General features: G+C 36.2%; 1 protein-coding gene across 13 annotated transcripts in view; it reads right to left on the bottom strand.

The window, feature by feature from the left end:
- Positions 1-2,668, bottom strand: part of magi2a (membrane associated guanylate kinase, WW and PDZ domain containing 2a) — a 197,158-nt gene extending 194,490 nt beyond the window's left edge. For 3 of the 13 annotated variants that reach the window (XM_089127202.1, XM_089127203.1, XM_089127204.1), the window contains exon 1: positions 2,054-2,666. In XM_089127202.1, the coding sequence (XP_088983328.1) occupies positions 2,054-2,336 (283 nt within the window). In that variant the 5' untranslated portion in view covers positions 2,337-2,666. Of the gene's footprint in view, positions 1-2,053 lie in introns of all 13 variants that reach the window. The other 10 variants (XM_089127207.1, XM_089127208.1, XM_039668240.2 and 7 more) reach the window with 8 other exon arrangements.
- Between the last annotated feature and the right edge of the window lie 14,163 nt (positions 2,669-16,831).

The following is a 16,831-nucleotide window of genomic DNA, read 5'->3' as shown; positions in this document are numbered from 1 at the left end:
TCTTTTTGAAATGCAGGGCCTCTAACTTTGATCTCAATGCTCAACGATAATCATCCAAAGCCAAAACAGAAGATTTTGGTGACGCTTATAAAATACAAGCATCTAATCATGTATTTGAGATGGAGGGTGTGTCATTATGGAAGCCTGTTTTCATCTAAGTTGAGTAAAAATATGATTCTGTAAATCACAATGATGAGAATTTTAATCTAATAATCTAAAAATCGCATAATTATGATTTACACTAAGTAAGAATGACTTAATATGCCATTTTAATAACTTAGTTTCTCATTATTATGAGATGTGAAGTCATCGTTGTGAGGTTTCTCATCGTTATTGCTCAAATAATCCTATTTTTACTCAACTAAGACAGAAACAGGCTTTCATTGTACATTTCAGGGAAAAGATTCTATTATTATAACGGTCTCATTCTGATTTCTAATATTGTTTCTCATTATTTTTAAGCCATTATTATGAGAATGTTTCACATTATGAGCTGTTAAAACATTAATACAAGAAAGTTTCTTATTGTTATGAGATGTTAATTAACATTATTATTATGAGAAAGTTTCTCATAATGAGACATTAAGACATTATTATGAGAACTTTACTGAAAATAATAAGATGTAAAGTCGTATTTATAAGAAAGGTTCTCATTATTATTATATACAAGGACGTTTTTGTTTGTTTGTTTCTTTTGTTTTGGTTATTATGAATTATATAGAACTATAAATTTTACACAACTGAGGCAGTATATTTCTGAATATTTACAAAATTCTACATTATTACTGTTTCACTCTGCTTTCTAACAATACATACTGGTTGTAAATCAGGGGATTAATCTTAGTATTTGTAAATAGTTCAAGTTTAAAATTAAGAACAACAAATACTACATTTCATAAAGGGATTCCTTACATGGGATTGTCCTACTTGAGGGTCCATCGGATCAAACATTTCTAAACCCTTGATCTAGAAGACATTTACTGAAGGTGGGTTTTAAAATGCTAAATCTATGTCAAAGGAAGATATTCCACACACACAAACACATCCTAAACCAGTAATCTTAAAAAATCTAGAATGCTTACAATTATGGGTCTGTTACTAAACAGAAAGAACAAGGCACTTTGTTTAACTAAACTGGCATCATTCATGACAGTGTGATTGTGAGGTTCAGATACAGGCCTTTTGGGGAAATAGTTATGTCATGATGTATTTCAGAACCGTGGCACACCCACAAAGCCCAGATTACGGCCTGATGATAACACAATCTAAACTGAAGGATAACGGGAAGATAAACCTTCAGTGTCAACAACACACAAAAAAAGCACAATTTAGGTAAATGTAGCAGGAAGTTTCCAAACATTTAATAGAATATGGTATACAGAAGCACGATGATGTTGTAAATAAATTTAAATTTTAAATTAAATCAAATAAAAAAATCCTTAAATATTATGAAGAAAAGAAAATCCATTTATTTAGAAGCTTTTGTATTGTATGTTACTGTATTAATACAACTTGTCATGTAAGCAACTTGTGAATTGATTATATTTTTATATAACTTTTAGGTTTTTTTTTAAATATCATTTATTAGTCTGCTATTATTTTTAAATATAACTTTTCTCAATTTGTTGTAAGATGTGTGAGGATGTGTGTCAATTATGTAGAAATTATGTATTATTTTATTTTGTGTGTATCTGTATGTATTTCCTTGGCAATGTTCTTATGCTACTGTTATTCGACCATAAAAAATAAAATAAAATTAAAATGTGGCGATGGACACGCCCCCCTTTCCAGAAACACAAACTCCGCTTCTATAGCAACAAACTAACAACTTTCACACGCGAGTCCGAGCAGTTGTGAAACGTGAAACAACACAAGATAGATAGATAGATAGATAGATAGATAGATAGATAGATAGATAGATAGATAGATAGATAGATAGATAGATAGATAGATAGATAGATAGATAGATAGATAGATAGATAGATAGATAGATAGATAGATAGATAGATAGATAGATAGATAGATAGATAGATAGAGTTAAAGTTAAACTGACCTTGTTTGACACACTTCAGCCGGACAGGGTCTTTGCAGTGCTTGACCACAGCCCACACATCCCTGATGGTCAGTCCGGCCACTGGAGTATCATTCACCTCCAGAAGTAAATCGTCCTGGTGCAGTTTGCCCCTGTCCGGTTTCACCTCTCCAATAACGGGGAACTGTCCATTCTCCGCGCCTCCCTGCAGCTTGAACCCAAGATCACCACTCGGACCCCTGGACAACAGTATCTCGTGTACTCTGTTAGTCCAGTGACTTTTCTTCTTCAGGCTTTTGGACATGTTTGGAGTTGTTATTGTGACCGGAGAGCAGCCATGAAAGTGCGTAATCCGTCCAGTCAGCTCACTAAAGTTGCACGATCAGTCTCTGTGGATGGGAAGAGTCTCCATATCAGCAGCAGATCCACAGCAGCCTCTTAAAACTGCTCCACTCACTGTAACAGTGATGTCCGATTCGCGAATGAGCCATTCTTATGAACCGATTCGTTTAAATGATTCGTCCGAACCAAATCTTGAAAGGTTTGTGAATTATTATTTGGGAGTACAATTGTAAGGTAAGTGACATGATAGAAGCATAACTTACGCACATTCTGACACAAATGAAGTAACGTAAACGAAAACACATTGAATTGATTTAATAATTTCATTAAACAACACGCTCAAAACTAATAAGAAACATGCTGCGTGCTTCATACAAAAAATGAATTATTCGGTAAATTGTTTCTAAACAACTTTTCTAAACAGTTCTCTCTGACACGTTGGACGCTTCAAAAAACCACAACGGATTTTCTGCGAACAATATTAGGCGACAAATCAAATTAATCAGCGAGTCTAGTCATTAAAACGAACCGTCCGCTCGAATCGATTCGCTTACACGAATCGGACTTCCTAACGCTACACTGTAACTGAGTCCAAACTGCTCTGGAAACTGAGCCGGATGTGATGTGAGGAGGAGGAGAGAAGAGACGCTTCCCGCTAGAGAAGTGAAAAGAAAAGAAAGAAGAGAGAAAGTAACAGAACTAATAATCATATCGTTAGCCTGGACTCCATGCAATTTTTCCATTAACGACTGCTGTGCCGCCTCCTGGAGAAAATGCTAAATGAAACTCAGTTTGGGAGAAAGTTATAGCCTACAATTATTTTCTGCAGATGTAGACTGCTGTATTCAGAGGGATGACAGTTTTTTTTTTTTTTTTTTTTTTTTTTGAATAGGAGGCACTTTAATATAACTTTGATAGGCTAAGAGATTAACAAAGTAGAAATAGTGACATAGCCCATATATATTAAAGTTCCATTACATTTATATTAATAGCAATTTGGTCTGTTTTCAAATAGGCTAGCCTATATAATTGATGTTTCTTTAATGTTATTAAAAATTAATTTAAACTGTGTCATAAAGAATCCTATAATAATTTGTTATGAAGCCTATTATTCAGAATTACATCATGTTTAGTTACAATAAAAATGTAAATCCTGTCATGTACTCTCATATCCCATTCTTTCCTGCATGGAATACAAAATTATTAAACAAAATGTTTAGCAGAAAAATGTAGCTATATATTCCTGCATATATTATGTCACTGCACAGTTAGTGAGTGACCGTTACAACAGTATTGTTTTCCGTATGTTGTATTGTGTGTTGTTTTTCACTTTTTTCCACACACAAAATTAAGAAAAAGGCTGTTGTATAACTCATATCTTGCCATGGCAGCATCTATTTTAATCATGTGCTCTTGTGGAGTGCAGTCCTTATTAGAGGACCAGGTTTTCAAGTAGATTAGTTACAGAGCAACGCAGCATCATGTTATATTCAAATGAGGTTGAAACCAAGCCAAATAAGCTAAGATATTATTTGTTTTCCTCATAATCCATCATTACACAAAACACATGCTTTCAAGTCAGCACTTTATCTTCCAACACAGTTCCCCTGAGTTGCTTTAGAGATATTATTATGAGACATTTAACTCCATGCTGGGAATACTTCCTATTCTCTGTTAAACAGCCAACTAGACCTCTTATTTTCACTGATATCTGCATGCATACTCTCTTCTCACACTTTATTTCATTACATAACAGAATTCATGCTGAAACCAAACCATGGCGAATACGTGCATGTTGAGATAACTTTAGGTGATGTTCAGGGGAAATAACAAGGGCCTGTGACCTTTGCTCCCTGAGACAGCTCTCTGCATTCCACAGATGGGAGTATCAGAGCGATGAGTGAGAAGTGGGAGACAAACAGACAGTGAGCTAGAGAAGGCGAGAAAGAGGAGGGCGTTTTGACAAGGCAAGAATAATTATTTGGCTGGAGGTTTTAAACATTTAGGAATTCCCTGAGCATGGCAAAAGGATATTGAGGAGTTGGTGCTTTTTAATTGGATGCTACATCCAGTCCAGAGTTCAGACACATAAAAGACACATAAGCAGTTTAGCCGATCACACAAGTAAGAGGCCATTCACACAGAGCACTGTTTTGTTTTTGAAAACGCCAAGACGCAGGGCAGAGGAATGATAAAAAGAGACATGTTTTTTTAATAAATGACTTTTACTGTATGTTCACAGTTTTAAGGGGCAGTCACACTACACTTTTTATTTTAGCGGGAGACAGGAAACGCAAACAGATGCATGCAAATTTCCACAGCTCACGTTTGGTGAACTCTTCCTCCGAATTTGTATATCTTGAAGACTGTAGCCCTCAAACCATATTCAGTTTAGCCCTTAATCCTGTAATTGTGGACAAATGTGGGCACAGAGGACTCAGGTGTGATCCTAATTTTTATTTATTTTAAATGTTATATCACTGTCTTCGATAAAGTTTTGTCTATCCATTTATGTTTTGTTTTATTATTTTGGGGGTATTTTTCAAAAAGTACCATATTTTCTATATAAATTATGCTTATTTTTATGTTTTATTTTTTTAAATTTCTTAACTACATTAAAATATCATTCAATAAATTCTTAGAGCTAAACCTGCTGTCACCTGGTGTCTTATTTTGGCTTATTTTAGAATGCTCTAAATGAGTTTTTTTCCCATTCATTTCTATGGGTGCCCATTTTTGACCCAATTACAAGATTAAGGATTTTTTTCCCCCCACTCAACATTGTAGAATTGAGTTGAAAAAAAATGTGTGTGTTCTGGAGGCAAACTTAGGAAAAGTAGCCAAGTCTTGTACCGCTCAGATCAAGGGAAGTATAGGCCTATTTTTAAAAAATAAATAAAAACTATTTTGCCCACATTTGTCCAGAATACGGTTTTAGAGTTAAATTTGCTGAATGGCAGTATTGTAATAAAGTGGAGCAGAATTATTTATATTTACATTTTGGATGCAATATATGTTGAATTTTGTTTTTTTTAAAAAGTAGCTGCAGTGTGTGACGTCATATTACAAGAGTTGGGAGTGTCCGGATAAATTTTGCATGCTCAAAGTCTATTGTGACCGCGGCTTCAGTGTTTGAGATTGAAAACCACATTGACTTACATGTGTAATGCTGCATTCCACTTACCTTGAAAGAGGGATGTCGGAGGTGGGAATGGTGTCACACCTGAGTTGACTGCGTTCCAGTAAACAGGTCAGAAAACTACGATGGACGGCTCCAACAGGCTTGTGCAAAATTCAGAATTTCAGAATTGGCCTCCATTCAATTCATGAATTGGAATTTGAATTGAATTGACTCCGCCCCACAGGAAGTTGAATTTGAACAGGAAGTTTAATAAAATCCATGGAAATTCAAAGAAATGCCACACAGTCGCAAAACAGAAAAAAATGTGTTGAATCTCACATGCATTCAGTGTTTGGAAATGTAACTGCTTACTGTTATAGTTGCCCATTATAAATGTGCTTTGGACTTTATTTAAATTATTTTATCAATGCAAAGCAATTTCCTTTTAATTTGATTAGTTTACCTCAGTTATACAACTAAATACAATTACATTTTGTAATTTAACAACAATGTCAGTACACGTTACTTGTTTAAATTAGTTTTGTTCTGGTGTTATTTTCATTTCAAAGTAATCAACACAAAGTCGTTGCAAATGCAATTATTTACTGAGCAACACTGTTGCATCTAATTCTCAATAGCTCCTCAAATGCTTTATCATTGAGTCTGCAGCGTTCTGGTCTGAATATCTTTCCTGCTACACTAAAGATTCTCTTCAACAGGTGCAGAGGAAGCTGCATGGCAAGATATTTACATGCAAATTGAGCAAGGGCAGAAAAATGGCTTTGGTTTTCTCTCCAATAGACCAAAGGATCAGTATCCTCTGTAAGACAAGAGGTACTCAAGTACACAAGGACCACACGTGGGTCTGTGTCAGCTGGCATGGAAGATCATTGACTTTATGTAGGAAAATATTTTCTTTGGTTGAGCACTGCCATTCATGGTTGCATTCCCTTTTAGGGAGGCAGACTCAACTTTTGCAGGTTTACTCAAGGTTTTTGATTATTACCTGCTCTTCACCAATACACCAGTCCAACTTAAACCTTGGGTCGAGAGGAGTGGCAGCCACTTGGAGGCATTCCATGTCTTTTGAGGTGCATTCCGTGTCGTTTTGTTAAACGGCTCTCAAGTGGGGATTGGGGATTTCAGCTCATATGATGTCAGCTGGATGGGGCAATGGAGCTCAGCAAATACATCACTTGGAACATTGAGAACATAATCTACGTTTTTGGACCTTGCCCAGTAAGTTTTTTATGAAGCCAGCATCATCCATGGCATCACAAACCACTAGCTGAAGAGTGTGGACAAAGAATGAGCTTCTCTCTGGTGGGAAGACCATCTCCTCTTCAACATTCACCATTTCAAAATCAGATATCTCATCTTGCTCTTCCTCTTCACTTTCAACAACATGCATTGGTGGGAAGAGGGTGAATGCCTTTATCATGTTGGAGGCATTGTCAGTCACAATGAATGGCACTTTGTTCTGAATATTGTAATTTGGAAGAACATCCTCATAAATTCTACAAATATTTTCAGCTGCCTCCATTTAAAACACTGGCAGCTCAGCATTACACTCTGCAAATCAAATGGCAAGTCATTCCAAAAAATGACTTCATTGATCGGTATTAGCCTATTACAATAAATCAAACTTAATTATTTGTTCTGTGACTAAAGCCTTTAACATTCATTGCTGGGGAAAACATTCCTTGTTAATGTAATCTGTACAAAAAGTTCAAACTAATATCATTTATAGAATATGTAATGCGATCATATCTGACATATACTGTAAAGCTTCATTGTTAAACACGTCACTTAAAATATGCATATGAATTTCTTTGAATTTTTATTGAATTGCAATTCTGCTTCCTTTAATTCAAATTCAAATTGTAATTCTAGATCCAGTTTTTGACATCAATTCAAATTCAAGAGTTTAATTGGAATTCAGGAGTCAATTCTGAATTGTGCACAAGCCTGATTTAGTTCCCAGCATGTTTTGCTTCTGACTGTTAAAGGAGAGCAAATGTTCAAATTAAGTGTAATTTCACGTGTTTTTCTCAGGTTATTGTACAGGTAAGGTGGCATTACCTGCTCTGGCTTTCAACCAAAGCCCGTAGCTCTACGTTTCTCCGCTTCCTCCCCCAGCACCCCCGTGGCTTTCCTCAGCCTTGAGCCTGTTAAGCCCACTCCATGTTGCAGCTGGACTGCTGCTTTGCCCACAAAGCCTCGACAGCCGTTCTCCACCGGGTGAACAGTTGCTTTCCAGCCAGCGTCTTTGCACTCAGCTGCTAACTCGGCGTACTTCTGATGCTTCCTTTCGTGGGCTGCTGCCATATTCTCCTTCCAGGGGATGGTTAGCTCGATGAGGAGGGCTCGCTTCGCCACTGTGGACCACATGAATTGTGCACAAGACTGATTTAGTTCCCAGCATGCTTTGCTTCTGACTGTTAAAGGAGAGCAAAAAATAACCTATATGGAACGCTCCTATAACGTTCTTGTTTATAACCTCATGGGACCATTCGGGAACATTAGGGGAACGTTGTGTGTTTGCTGGGAACGAACCAAATGTCTGTATGAACAAGCAACTAAAAATCCCTAAACCTAAGTATAGGCAGTATGCAGTTCTGTGCAGGTCAGAGCTTTTTTTTTAATATTCAACACACTCTTCTGCAAAAGGTTTGTTGGTTTGTGCTGTAAATCTAGTTCATGTTCACACCCACACTCGCTCGCTTTCATCCAACAGAAAAGTGCTCCCAGAAATGAGATGCTCCATCCCTGTACATCAGAGAGCAGGTGGCCTTCCTAAACAGGACAATCGAGTCAGAGATCCAAAGGCTGGAGGAAGCAATCTCTCGCTCTCACAATGCACTCCACCAGATGGGAGCACATTGGTCCTGACAGTGATGTCGCCGTGGGGACTGCAACATATTGCTAGGCAACATGATCAAATGATTATGACAGGCGTAATTTCCAGCCAATTTAAAGCCATCCAGAAATAAAGAGGCTGAGCCTGATGGTTTTAACGGGAGATGGAAGGGACACAGAGAGTTGTTAATGGCTGCTGTGTGTCATTTGGGATGGCAATATTCAGAGTAGCTTGAAACGAGGACCTTAGTTGTAGTTAGTTGAGTATGTGTGTATTTATAAGTGGTTTCTGCCAAGGCAAACATATTATTACTCATAGGTTAGGGATTTTAATAAACCCCTAACCTCAGGGGTCGGTTGCACCAGCTGTGCGTAAGTTACAACTTTTGACGTGAATGGACACTAAGTTACAGCAACTAAATATTTTTTGCGTTGCACCATTAAACTAGTTGAAGAGCAACTCTAAATATTTGTGCAAGCCTCCGATCAGGAGTGACGGTTGGAATAAAATAGTAGACTGACTAAAAAAAGCACCTATAAGTTCTTGTTTTATCCGACATACTTCAATTCTTCAATAATAATGCTGACATTTACACTCGCTTACATTTAAAGAGAAAGAGCATTATATGACTCAGTTGACTTTGTTAGCGGCTCTTTAACTTGAACCCGTCCCAAATCGATCCGTTTTGTGCATGACAAATTTAATCAGCTATAATCAATAAATGTGATATCAGTATTTATTTATTGATCCTTAATTTAGTTTCAAATACAGTTTATAAATGTAATTGACAAAAACACTTATGTTATTCATGAACAAGTAATATCGGAAAGTTTGAGGAAAAGCTGAAATTTACAATATTTCAACAACTTCTGCTCACGTATTTGAAGGCTGCTATTGGATCACCGAGGGTAAAACTCACATTATGCGACTATGCATTACGTTACAGAGAGATACGTTCTGCCTTAAGAACAAAATTTGTAACCGAATGAACTAGAGTTAGTGACAAACTAGGTAGAAGTTACTAAGCCTACAGTGTGATCTTTACATTACAATTTCAGAAAGAACTTAAGAACAGCTGGTGCAACCCTAACTACACTCTAAACAATGCTGGGTTGTTTTAACCCAGATTTGGGTAAAATATGGACAAACCCAAATGTTGGGTTAAAAATGTAATTTAAAATTTTAACCCAACTTATAACCTCACTGTAGATTTTTTTCTCTCGCATTTTAACCCAACATTTAGGGTTTGTCCGTATTTGGAGTAATTGGAGTAGATGGATAAAAATTGAAAATTGGAGTAGATGGATAAAACATGCAAGAAACAAAACTACACTAAAACGCTGGGTTGTTTTAACCCAAATTTGGTTCAAATATGGAAAACCCAAATGTTGTGTTAAAATGTAATTTAAACATTTAACCCAATGGCTGAGTTTGTCCATATTTGACCCAAAGATGGGTTAAAACAACCCAGCATTTTTTAGAGTCTATACATAAGGTATTTGTCTCTTGGATTTATATTGTTATAAAACACAGATGAAAAAAGGCCCATATTTGGGACATTTTTGTAGTTTTCTGTGGCATGGGGATAAATCTCAAGGGAGTGTTTTCCCGCCAAAAATATCACGAGGAAGCTACCTTCAAAACACTTTTAAATGCTTTCAAATTCGAAGCTTTTAAGAGCTTTTCAGTCCTCTCCTCTCTTCCTGTAAAGCACTCTGGACTCAAAGGCTGGAGTGTGGGAGAGAGAAAAACGAAGTTACTTACATGCATCCATCATAAACCTGACAGCTGTGACATGATGGCCTCCAGTCTAAATCACCTGTGATGGAGCATACTGTATGTGTCAAACAATGTTACTGGAACAGAGCCACCATCCTTCTGTCACAGGAGTTAAAACTCGATAAGGATCTGATTGGGGGCTTTCAGGAGTAGTCAAAAAAACTATTTTATATTAAAACTATCGGTCCCAATGTTTTTACATTGTACATATCTTTGAAAAATACCAGCATGTAATTACAGCTATAATCAATTTATGTTCCCTCACACCTTAACCTACCCTTAAACCGACCCATACCACCACACCTGTCCCTAACCTTACCCGTATCACACCTCAATAGCAGCAAAAGTGTTTTACAATACAACAGGAACACAATAATACGTTGTACTTATTTTTCGATGCAAGTACAAAGCCACTTAATATAAAGTGGGACCTAACTATCATATTCCAAGATTAGCCAATTATGAATCCGATATGTTATCGCAATATTAATTATGTGCACACCCTTTTGTCATTTCAAATTTGTTAGTCAATGACAAATAAGAGAGCCCTTGATCATTTTCATAAAAAAATATATAGTTTAATGTGCAAAGTTATTTTAAGCAATATACTCATGAATTTATATTCATGATGGTTTCGTATGGTTTAAATTTTTTTTTTTTATGGTAATAACATTTTCAAGAAAATGTATTTTAAAAATGACATTTTATTCTAAAATATTTTAAAGCTAGAAAGGATTTTTTCACCAATATCATGAATTATAAATTTAAAAATATCATATTTTGGGGGGGAGTTGCACCACTTGACTTTCTTTCATGTAGCTGCTTAAAAGATTAAGCCAAACTACTTAAGGTTTTCTTTTCAAGAATTTCTTTCCTTGAAAATGTGCAAAATTCTGCAGGAGTTGGGGGGGGGGGGGGGGGGGGTTAGGGGGGGGACAAGAATCATGTGGCGTTTCTCCTAATGCTCTGTGTAGATGTTAAAGGGATAGTTCACTTTGAAATGAACACAGTTTCCACAGTATTTCCAATTTTGACATTTTTCAGTCAAACCGTTGTTGTCTATCAGTCATACACTGGAGGCTAAGGGCGGGGGGTCCACCAAAAAGCACGCACAGAGAAGTCAAAATTAATGACTCGTAAATGTAAGTACACATTGATGGCCTACGACACGAAACGAGCGGTTTTTGTGAGAAAACGAACAGTATTTATATCGTTTTTACCTCGTGTAATCCAAGTGATCTGTATCAGTTGTTCAATGTCCAACTGAACCGAACTGAATCAGTTTAATGTTACGCCGGAAGTGATCGCTTGCGTGTGACGTCACTCAATATTTATGCGAAGATTTAGATATACCGAAATCGTCTTCCATTCCGGTTTCCCGTATATCTAAATATGTTTAGTGAAAGGTAAAACTTCCGAAATCTCTGTATAAACAAAGAGTGACGTAGGCGCGCAAGCGATCACTTCCAGCGCATGCGCAGAACGAAGCGCCCATGCCGTCAGATCATTTTGTCATGGCTATGATTACAAGAGGTAAAACGATATAAATACTGTTCGTTTTCTCACACAAACCGCTCGTTTCGTGTCTTAGGCCATCAATGTGTACTTACATGTACGAGTCATTAAATCATGTTTAATTTTGACTTTTCTGTGCATGCTCTTTGAGGTGAACCGATTGAGGACCCCTCAACATCTTGGATCCCCTTGAGGTAAGCTAACACATATCAAAAATTAAATTCAAAGTGAACTATCCCTTTAACATGGTGCTTAATGCTCGGAATTCTCAGAATCAATCTTGCCTTTACATGAAATGGACCCATAATATCACACACTCTTTGGACTGAGAGTGTTATGTAACCCTCCCACTTCAGATGCTAGCCTCCATTCTTTATGTAATGAGGCAGGCAGCAAAAGGCACAGTAAAAACACTTTAAAGCTCACTGACAGATGTTCAGTTTTAAAACTAGACAGGCTCCTTTTTTCAGCATTGAAGTGAGGAACAAGCCTGGGCGGGGGCAATTTAAGGCAACTGGTCCTCCAGTTTGTGGAGATGTTTCTCCAATCATGTGTATGGCTTCATCAAGCATTGAATGGGTAATTCCAGGAAAACCTCCCTGAAAGTGTGAATTGCAACCAAGAAGGGCCATAATAATCGGTTAGCATCGATTTTTGGGTTCAGATAGTATATGTCATCTTTCAACAGGCCATGCTTAATTTTGCAAGCAAGTCATTTAAAAAAAAAAAAAAAAACCTGGATTAATTAACTATGCAAAAATACACACAGAACGCAGTTCAGTGACTTGATTACATATCTTGATTAACACATTTTTGGTAATCTTAAGTAATTAACTATTTTTTATTTGAAAAGAAAACCCAATTAAGCACTTTGGCATAATCTGTATTATTTATTCGCCATAGTGTAAATATTCCGTAACAATAAATCGTATTAACCTTCAAGACGGTTTGTCGAGGTCAATAACTTTCTTAAAAGACGCCCTTAAAAAATTACAAAATTTCAGTTTACCTTGCTTGCATTCATTTTAGCTTGATAATTAATCAAATTTACCTTGATATATATAGGGTCATTTAATTTAATTGAAACTTTTGTTAAAAATGCAATGTAAGTTTTTATACATTTCAAAGAACGTGGCACACACACACATACTGTATGTTATTATTTATTATTGTTGAATATTAATATTATATATATACATTTTTAATTGTTCTTTTTATCTATGTCGCACACCCGTAGGTCTATTTGTAACTGACTAGTTAGCATGGCCCAGTTAACTCATTTCAACAATGACAACAACAACAATAACAACAACACATCCAAAAGGTCTTTTGCATTCAAATGAGGGCAAAGTTATCAAAACTTAATGAAAGTTGCCAGAGCAAAACCATGTTTAGAAATTACAGTCCAGGGTTGGCTGGTCAAAATCAACATTAAGCTCTTTGAATGCGCGACATGTACAAACTAACCTTACTCTTTTGCCATTTGAAGTCACTGCCAACAACTTTACACATGGTAATCAATAACCATATGGTAATTATAATCATAGAATTTTTGGTTGTTTTTATCACTTGGCTAGAATCATAGTAATTTTCTTTCTTCACACCTACATGCCATGTGAACCTCGCCCAATTTGATAAACATTTTCCCTAGCCAATGAAATTAAATTATTTCTCATGACCCAGATACTAAATCATGTTTGCGTCCTCTCTCAAGATTTTGCACAGAGGTTTAAGCTAAACTAATCAGTGCCCCCTGCTGGTCAATTTGGAGGAAATAGAAGGTTTCGTGTGGATAGAGGTGGTGATATGGGACATAATGGTGTTCAAAAGCTCAACATTTCTGACAGCTTCAGCTTGTCATTGTCTCACATTGATTGGCTGCCAGCTCTTATTTTCATTTGCACAAGTTCGGTATTCCCAACTTTCTGATGCTCTGAACCACTTGCTCTGCCCTGCTGTCAATCCCACAATCCCCTGAACAATCCTGCCCAATAGCTCCCATAGAGAATTAATTGAAAATGCCAGCTCATGGACACATACTCCGAGGAAAAGAAAGTGGATTGCACGGATAAGATAAAGAGAGTAATGAATCCAATCGCTCACATGGCCACATTCCCTGAATAACATCACCACTCACAGTGCCAAATAGTTCTGACTTTTCATGAAACAAAATGCATTTTGAAATGTAAAGTTTGTCAAGATGCAGTGAAGGGCGACAGTGAGCACACTTTTGAAAAGACACGTCACATTTCATATTCTTTTCCATCGGCATGACCCTTCGTGGTCTCTGTAGATTCTGTTACAATGAATATGGACATCAGTGGTGTTCGAGTTAAATGTTTGTACTTTGAAAGTGGTATGGAAAGAAATTCCCTATAGGTCTCATTACTTTTGTCCATATAGCTGAGAGTGCTTTCAAGTTATTTAGTGTGGACGGACATTGCTAAAATTCCAATATTCTCATTCATGTTAATCAGAAAGAACACAAGTTAACTGAGCATATTTGATGATTTATTTGAAGCAACCTACTTGGAGATGGTATGCTGCTAGTAAAGTCACATGAATTGCTATTTCTGGATGGATATCGTTCCTTTAAGAACTAGAAATATGACCAAATGACAAATCACTTATAGCATAATTCCCATTATTACAGATCAGATATGGCTTCTCCTGAGCATGCATATTTTTCCTCATTATAGCTCTGATTCATAATCATATCCACAGAGATTTCACAGAATGCCAAATCTATTTAAAATATCAGCTGAATAATTTTTCTAAGATCTCTATTTTAAAAAAGGGCAGACCACAGAGGAGCTTAAAGTGCCCTTTTCAACAAAGTTTCTCTTGTAAGTTTAAGGACTTTTCTGGGTTCTATACAAGATAATCTCTTGCAGCAGCATCTGCCGATTAAAGACAAAGACTCTGTCCCACATCGTCTTGGATAAAACCGATTTCAAAGCATTCTGGAATTGATCCATCAATAAAGGATAGGCTACATGCCTCAGCATTTGTCTAAAACATAAATATTACAAATCAGCATATTTCGGAACAATATTTTTAGAGAGGGCCTAAGATTCTTTAAATGAATTGTTAACCTGAAATCTAACTTTGTTCCAAACATGTAACACCAAGTAATTGAGTTACAAAGAAACCTGAATGAATTTATATATATAATATATATATTTCATAATGAATGTCAGTAGGGTCTGATGTTGTTTTGGACCCCATAACTATCAAAAAATCTTACAAAAAGGACATCATAAAAAAGGACATCATACAGGTTTGAAATGACATGAGTGTGAGTAAATAGAATAAAAAGTAGATGAACTGCATTTAATAATATAATATAATTTAATGCAACTGAAAAATGTCATTGGCAATTAAATAGAATAGAATCAAGATATTAATGATTTGAATATTCATAAATAAGTATTTGTACACATTTGTACATCTGTATAGTTGTTCATAGGCCTACGTCATTTTATTTACGTTTCGGTGTCTGAAATTTGGTCAGTAACTATGTGGAACCACACTTTACGTAAAAATACACATAAATACTCATGAGATCACATTGGTTTAAGGGGATGGTACATGATTGAGTGCAATACAGCTTGAGTGTTTGATGTATTATGCATATTTTGAACAAGAATAAGGTCCTTTCTTCTCTGAACAGCATATACTGACATAATTCTCATTTTTGAATAAACTAATATTAGTCCCTTTAAGTTTGGAGTTTTGAACTTGAACAATAAGTAAATGACAGGGCTATTGTTAACTAAAATAATATAATGATATAATAAATAATATAAAAATAAAAACGATTTCAAAACATTAATTAGGTATCTAAATGATACTCAAATAACAGGTAAAATGATGACAGAATTTGTGGATAAACTGTTTAGAAGCAAAAAAAATAATTTGAGATTACAGCTGACAGGTTTTAAGTTAGGCTTTCTATCGTTTTACTGTACAAAAAAAGAGATATTCAAGAGATCCCCAAAAAGCTGATGAAAAGATCATCACAACGCGAGCAGTGACAGAGTTGTATTGAATCCTCACAGCGAGGACGTTGAGATGTTTATCACTGTTTGATGGATGTATGAGTGAGAGAAAAGGGACACCGACTTGTTTCCGTTGAAGAGCAGGGGGAAGGTTTCCTGAGGGTCTGGCGCAAAGCTTCAGCTACACAAACCGAAATCACAAGAAATAAGACGCATCTGAGAAAGAGAGAAAGGGCTTTTTTCACTTTTACTTTTATTATGCAACATAGCATTAGTGTCACTTGCTCATTCTGTTTCACTATATTGTTCCATCCAAATTTGTGAACTTAACTTGGAAAATCATTTGGTTTTAACTTGGTTTAACTTAACTTGGAAAATTAACTTGGTTTCCATCCCATGTGTTCAAGAGAACAAAATCGTTGCTTCCTTGGAAATTTGCGCAAAATATCTAAAATTATAATAATATCTCCATCCATCCATCAATCTTCTTCCGCTTATCTGGAGCCGGGTCACGGGGGCAGCAGTCTAAGCAGACTTCCCTCTCTCTCTAGAAACTTCCTCCAATTCTTCCGGGGGGACACTGAGCCAATCCCAGGCCAGCCGGAAGACATTCCCGGGGTCTCCTCTCGTTGGGACGTGCCCGTGCTTAAACTTAAGTTAGTAGCCAAGAAAACATTAAAAAAATTTCTTCAAGGTTTTCAAGTTAAAGTTTTACATCTATTATATATATATATATATATATATATATATATATATATATATAGTTTCAAATGTATTTTAATTAATGTAGAATTGTTGTAAATAAGAAAAATGAAATGAGAAAGATGTAAAGAGGACTCCTGCAACCATCATACTTCAGTCATGCTTCTTATGTGAGAGTCAGACAAACAGAATACACCACTATAATGATAATAATGATCACACTCCCACAGGCTGTTAGACTGAAAGCATCCAATTTGAAAAGAGAGAAGAGGATGAATTTATTTCCTGTACACACACACGAACCGCTCACATGGTCCTGAGGAATGACAGATTTGTCTTCTCTTAAGAGTCAAGGCCCTGAGTGTGGTGATAACTCAAAGACAACTAATTCATAACTGAGAAAGTACTTTAACAGAAAATTTTGCGGGGTGAACCAGCTAGGAAGATGTACACCATAAATCTTTCAAAAATGCGGCAAA

This window comes from Pimephales promelas, chromosome 24 (genome assembly GCF_988280905.1).
Source record: "Pimephales promelas chromosome 24, fPimPro1.hap1.1, whole genome shotgun sequence".
NCBI classification, from domain to species: Eukaryota; Metazoa; Chordata; class Actinopteri; order Cypriniformes; family Leuciscidae; genus Pimephales; species Pimephales promelas.
The sequence above is the reverse complement of the archived record's forward strand: the minus strand, read 5'-3'. Positions and strand labels throughout refer to the sequence as shown.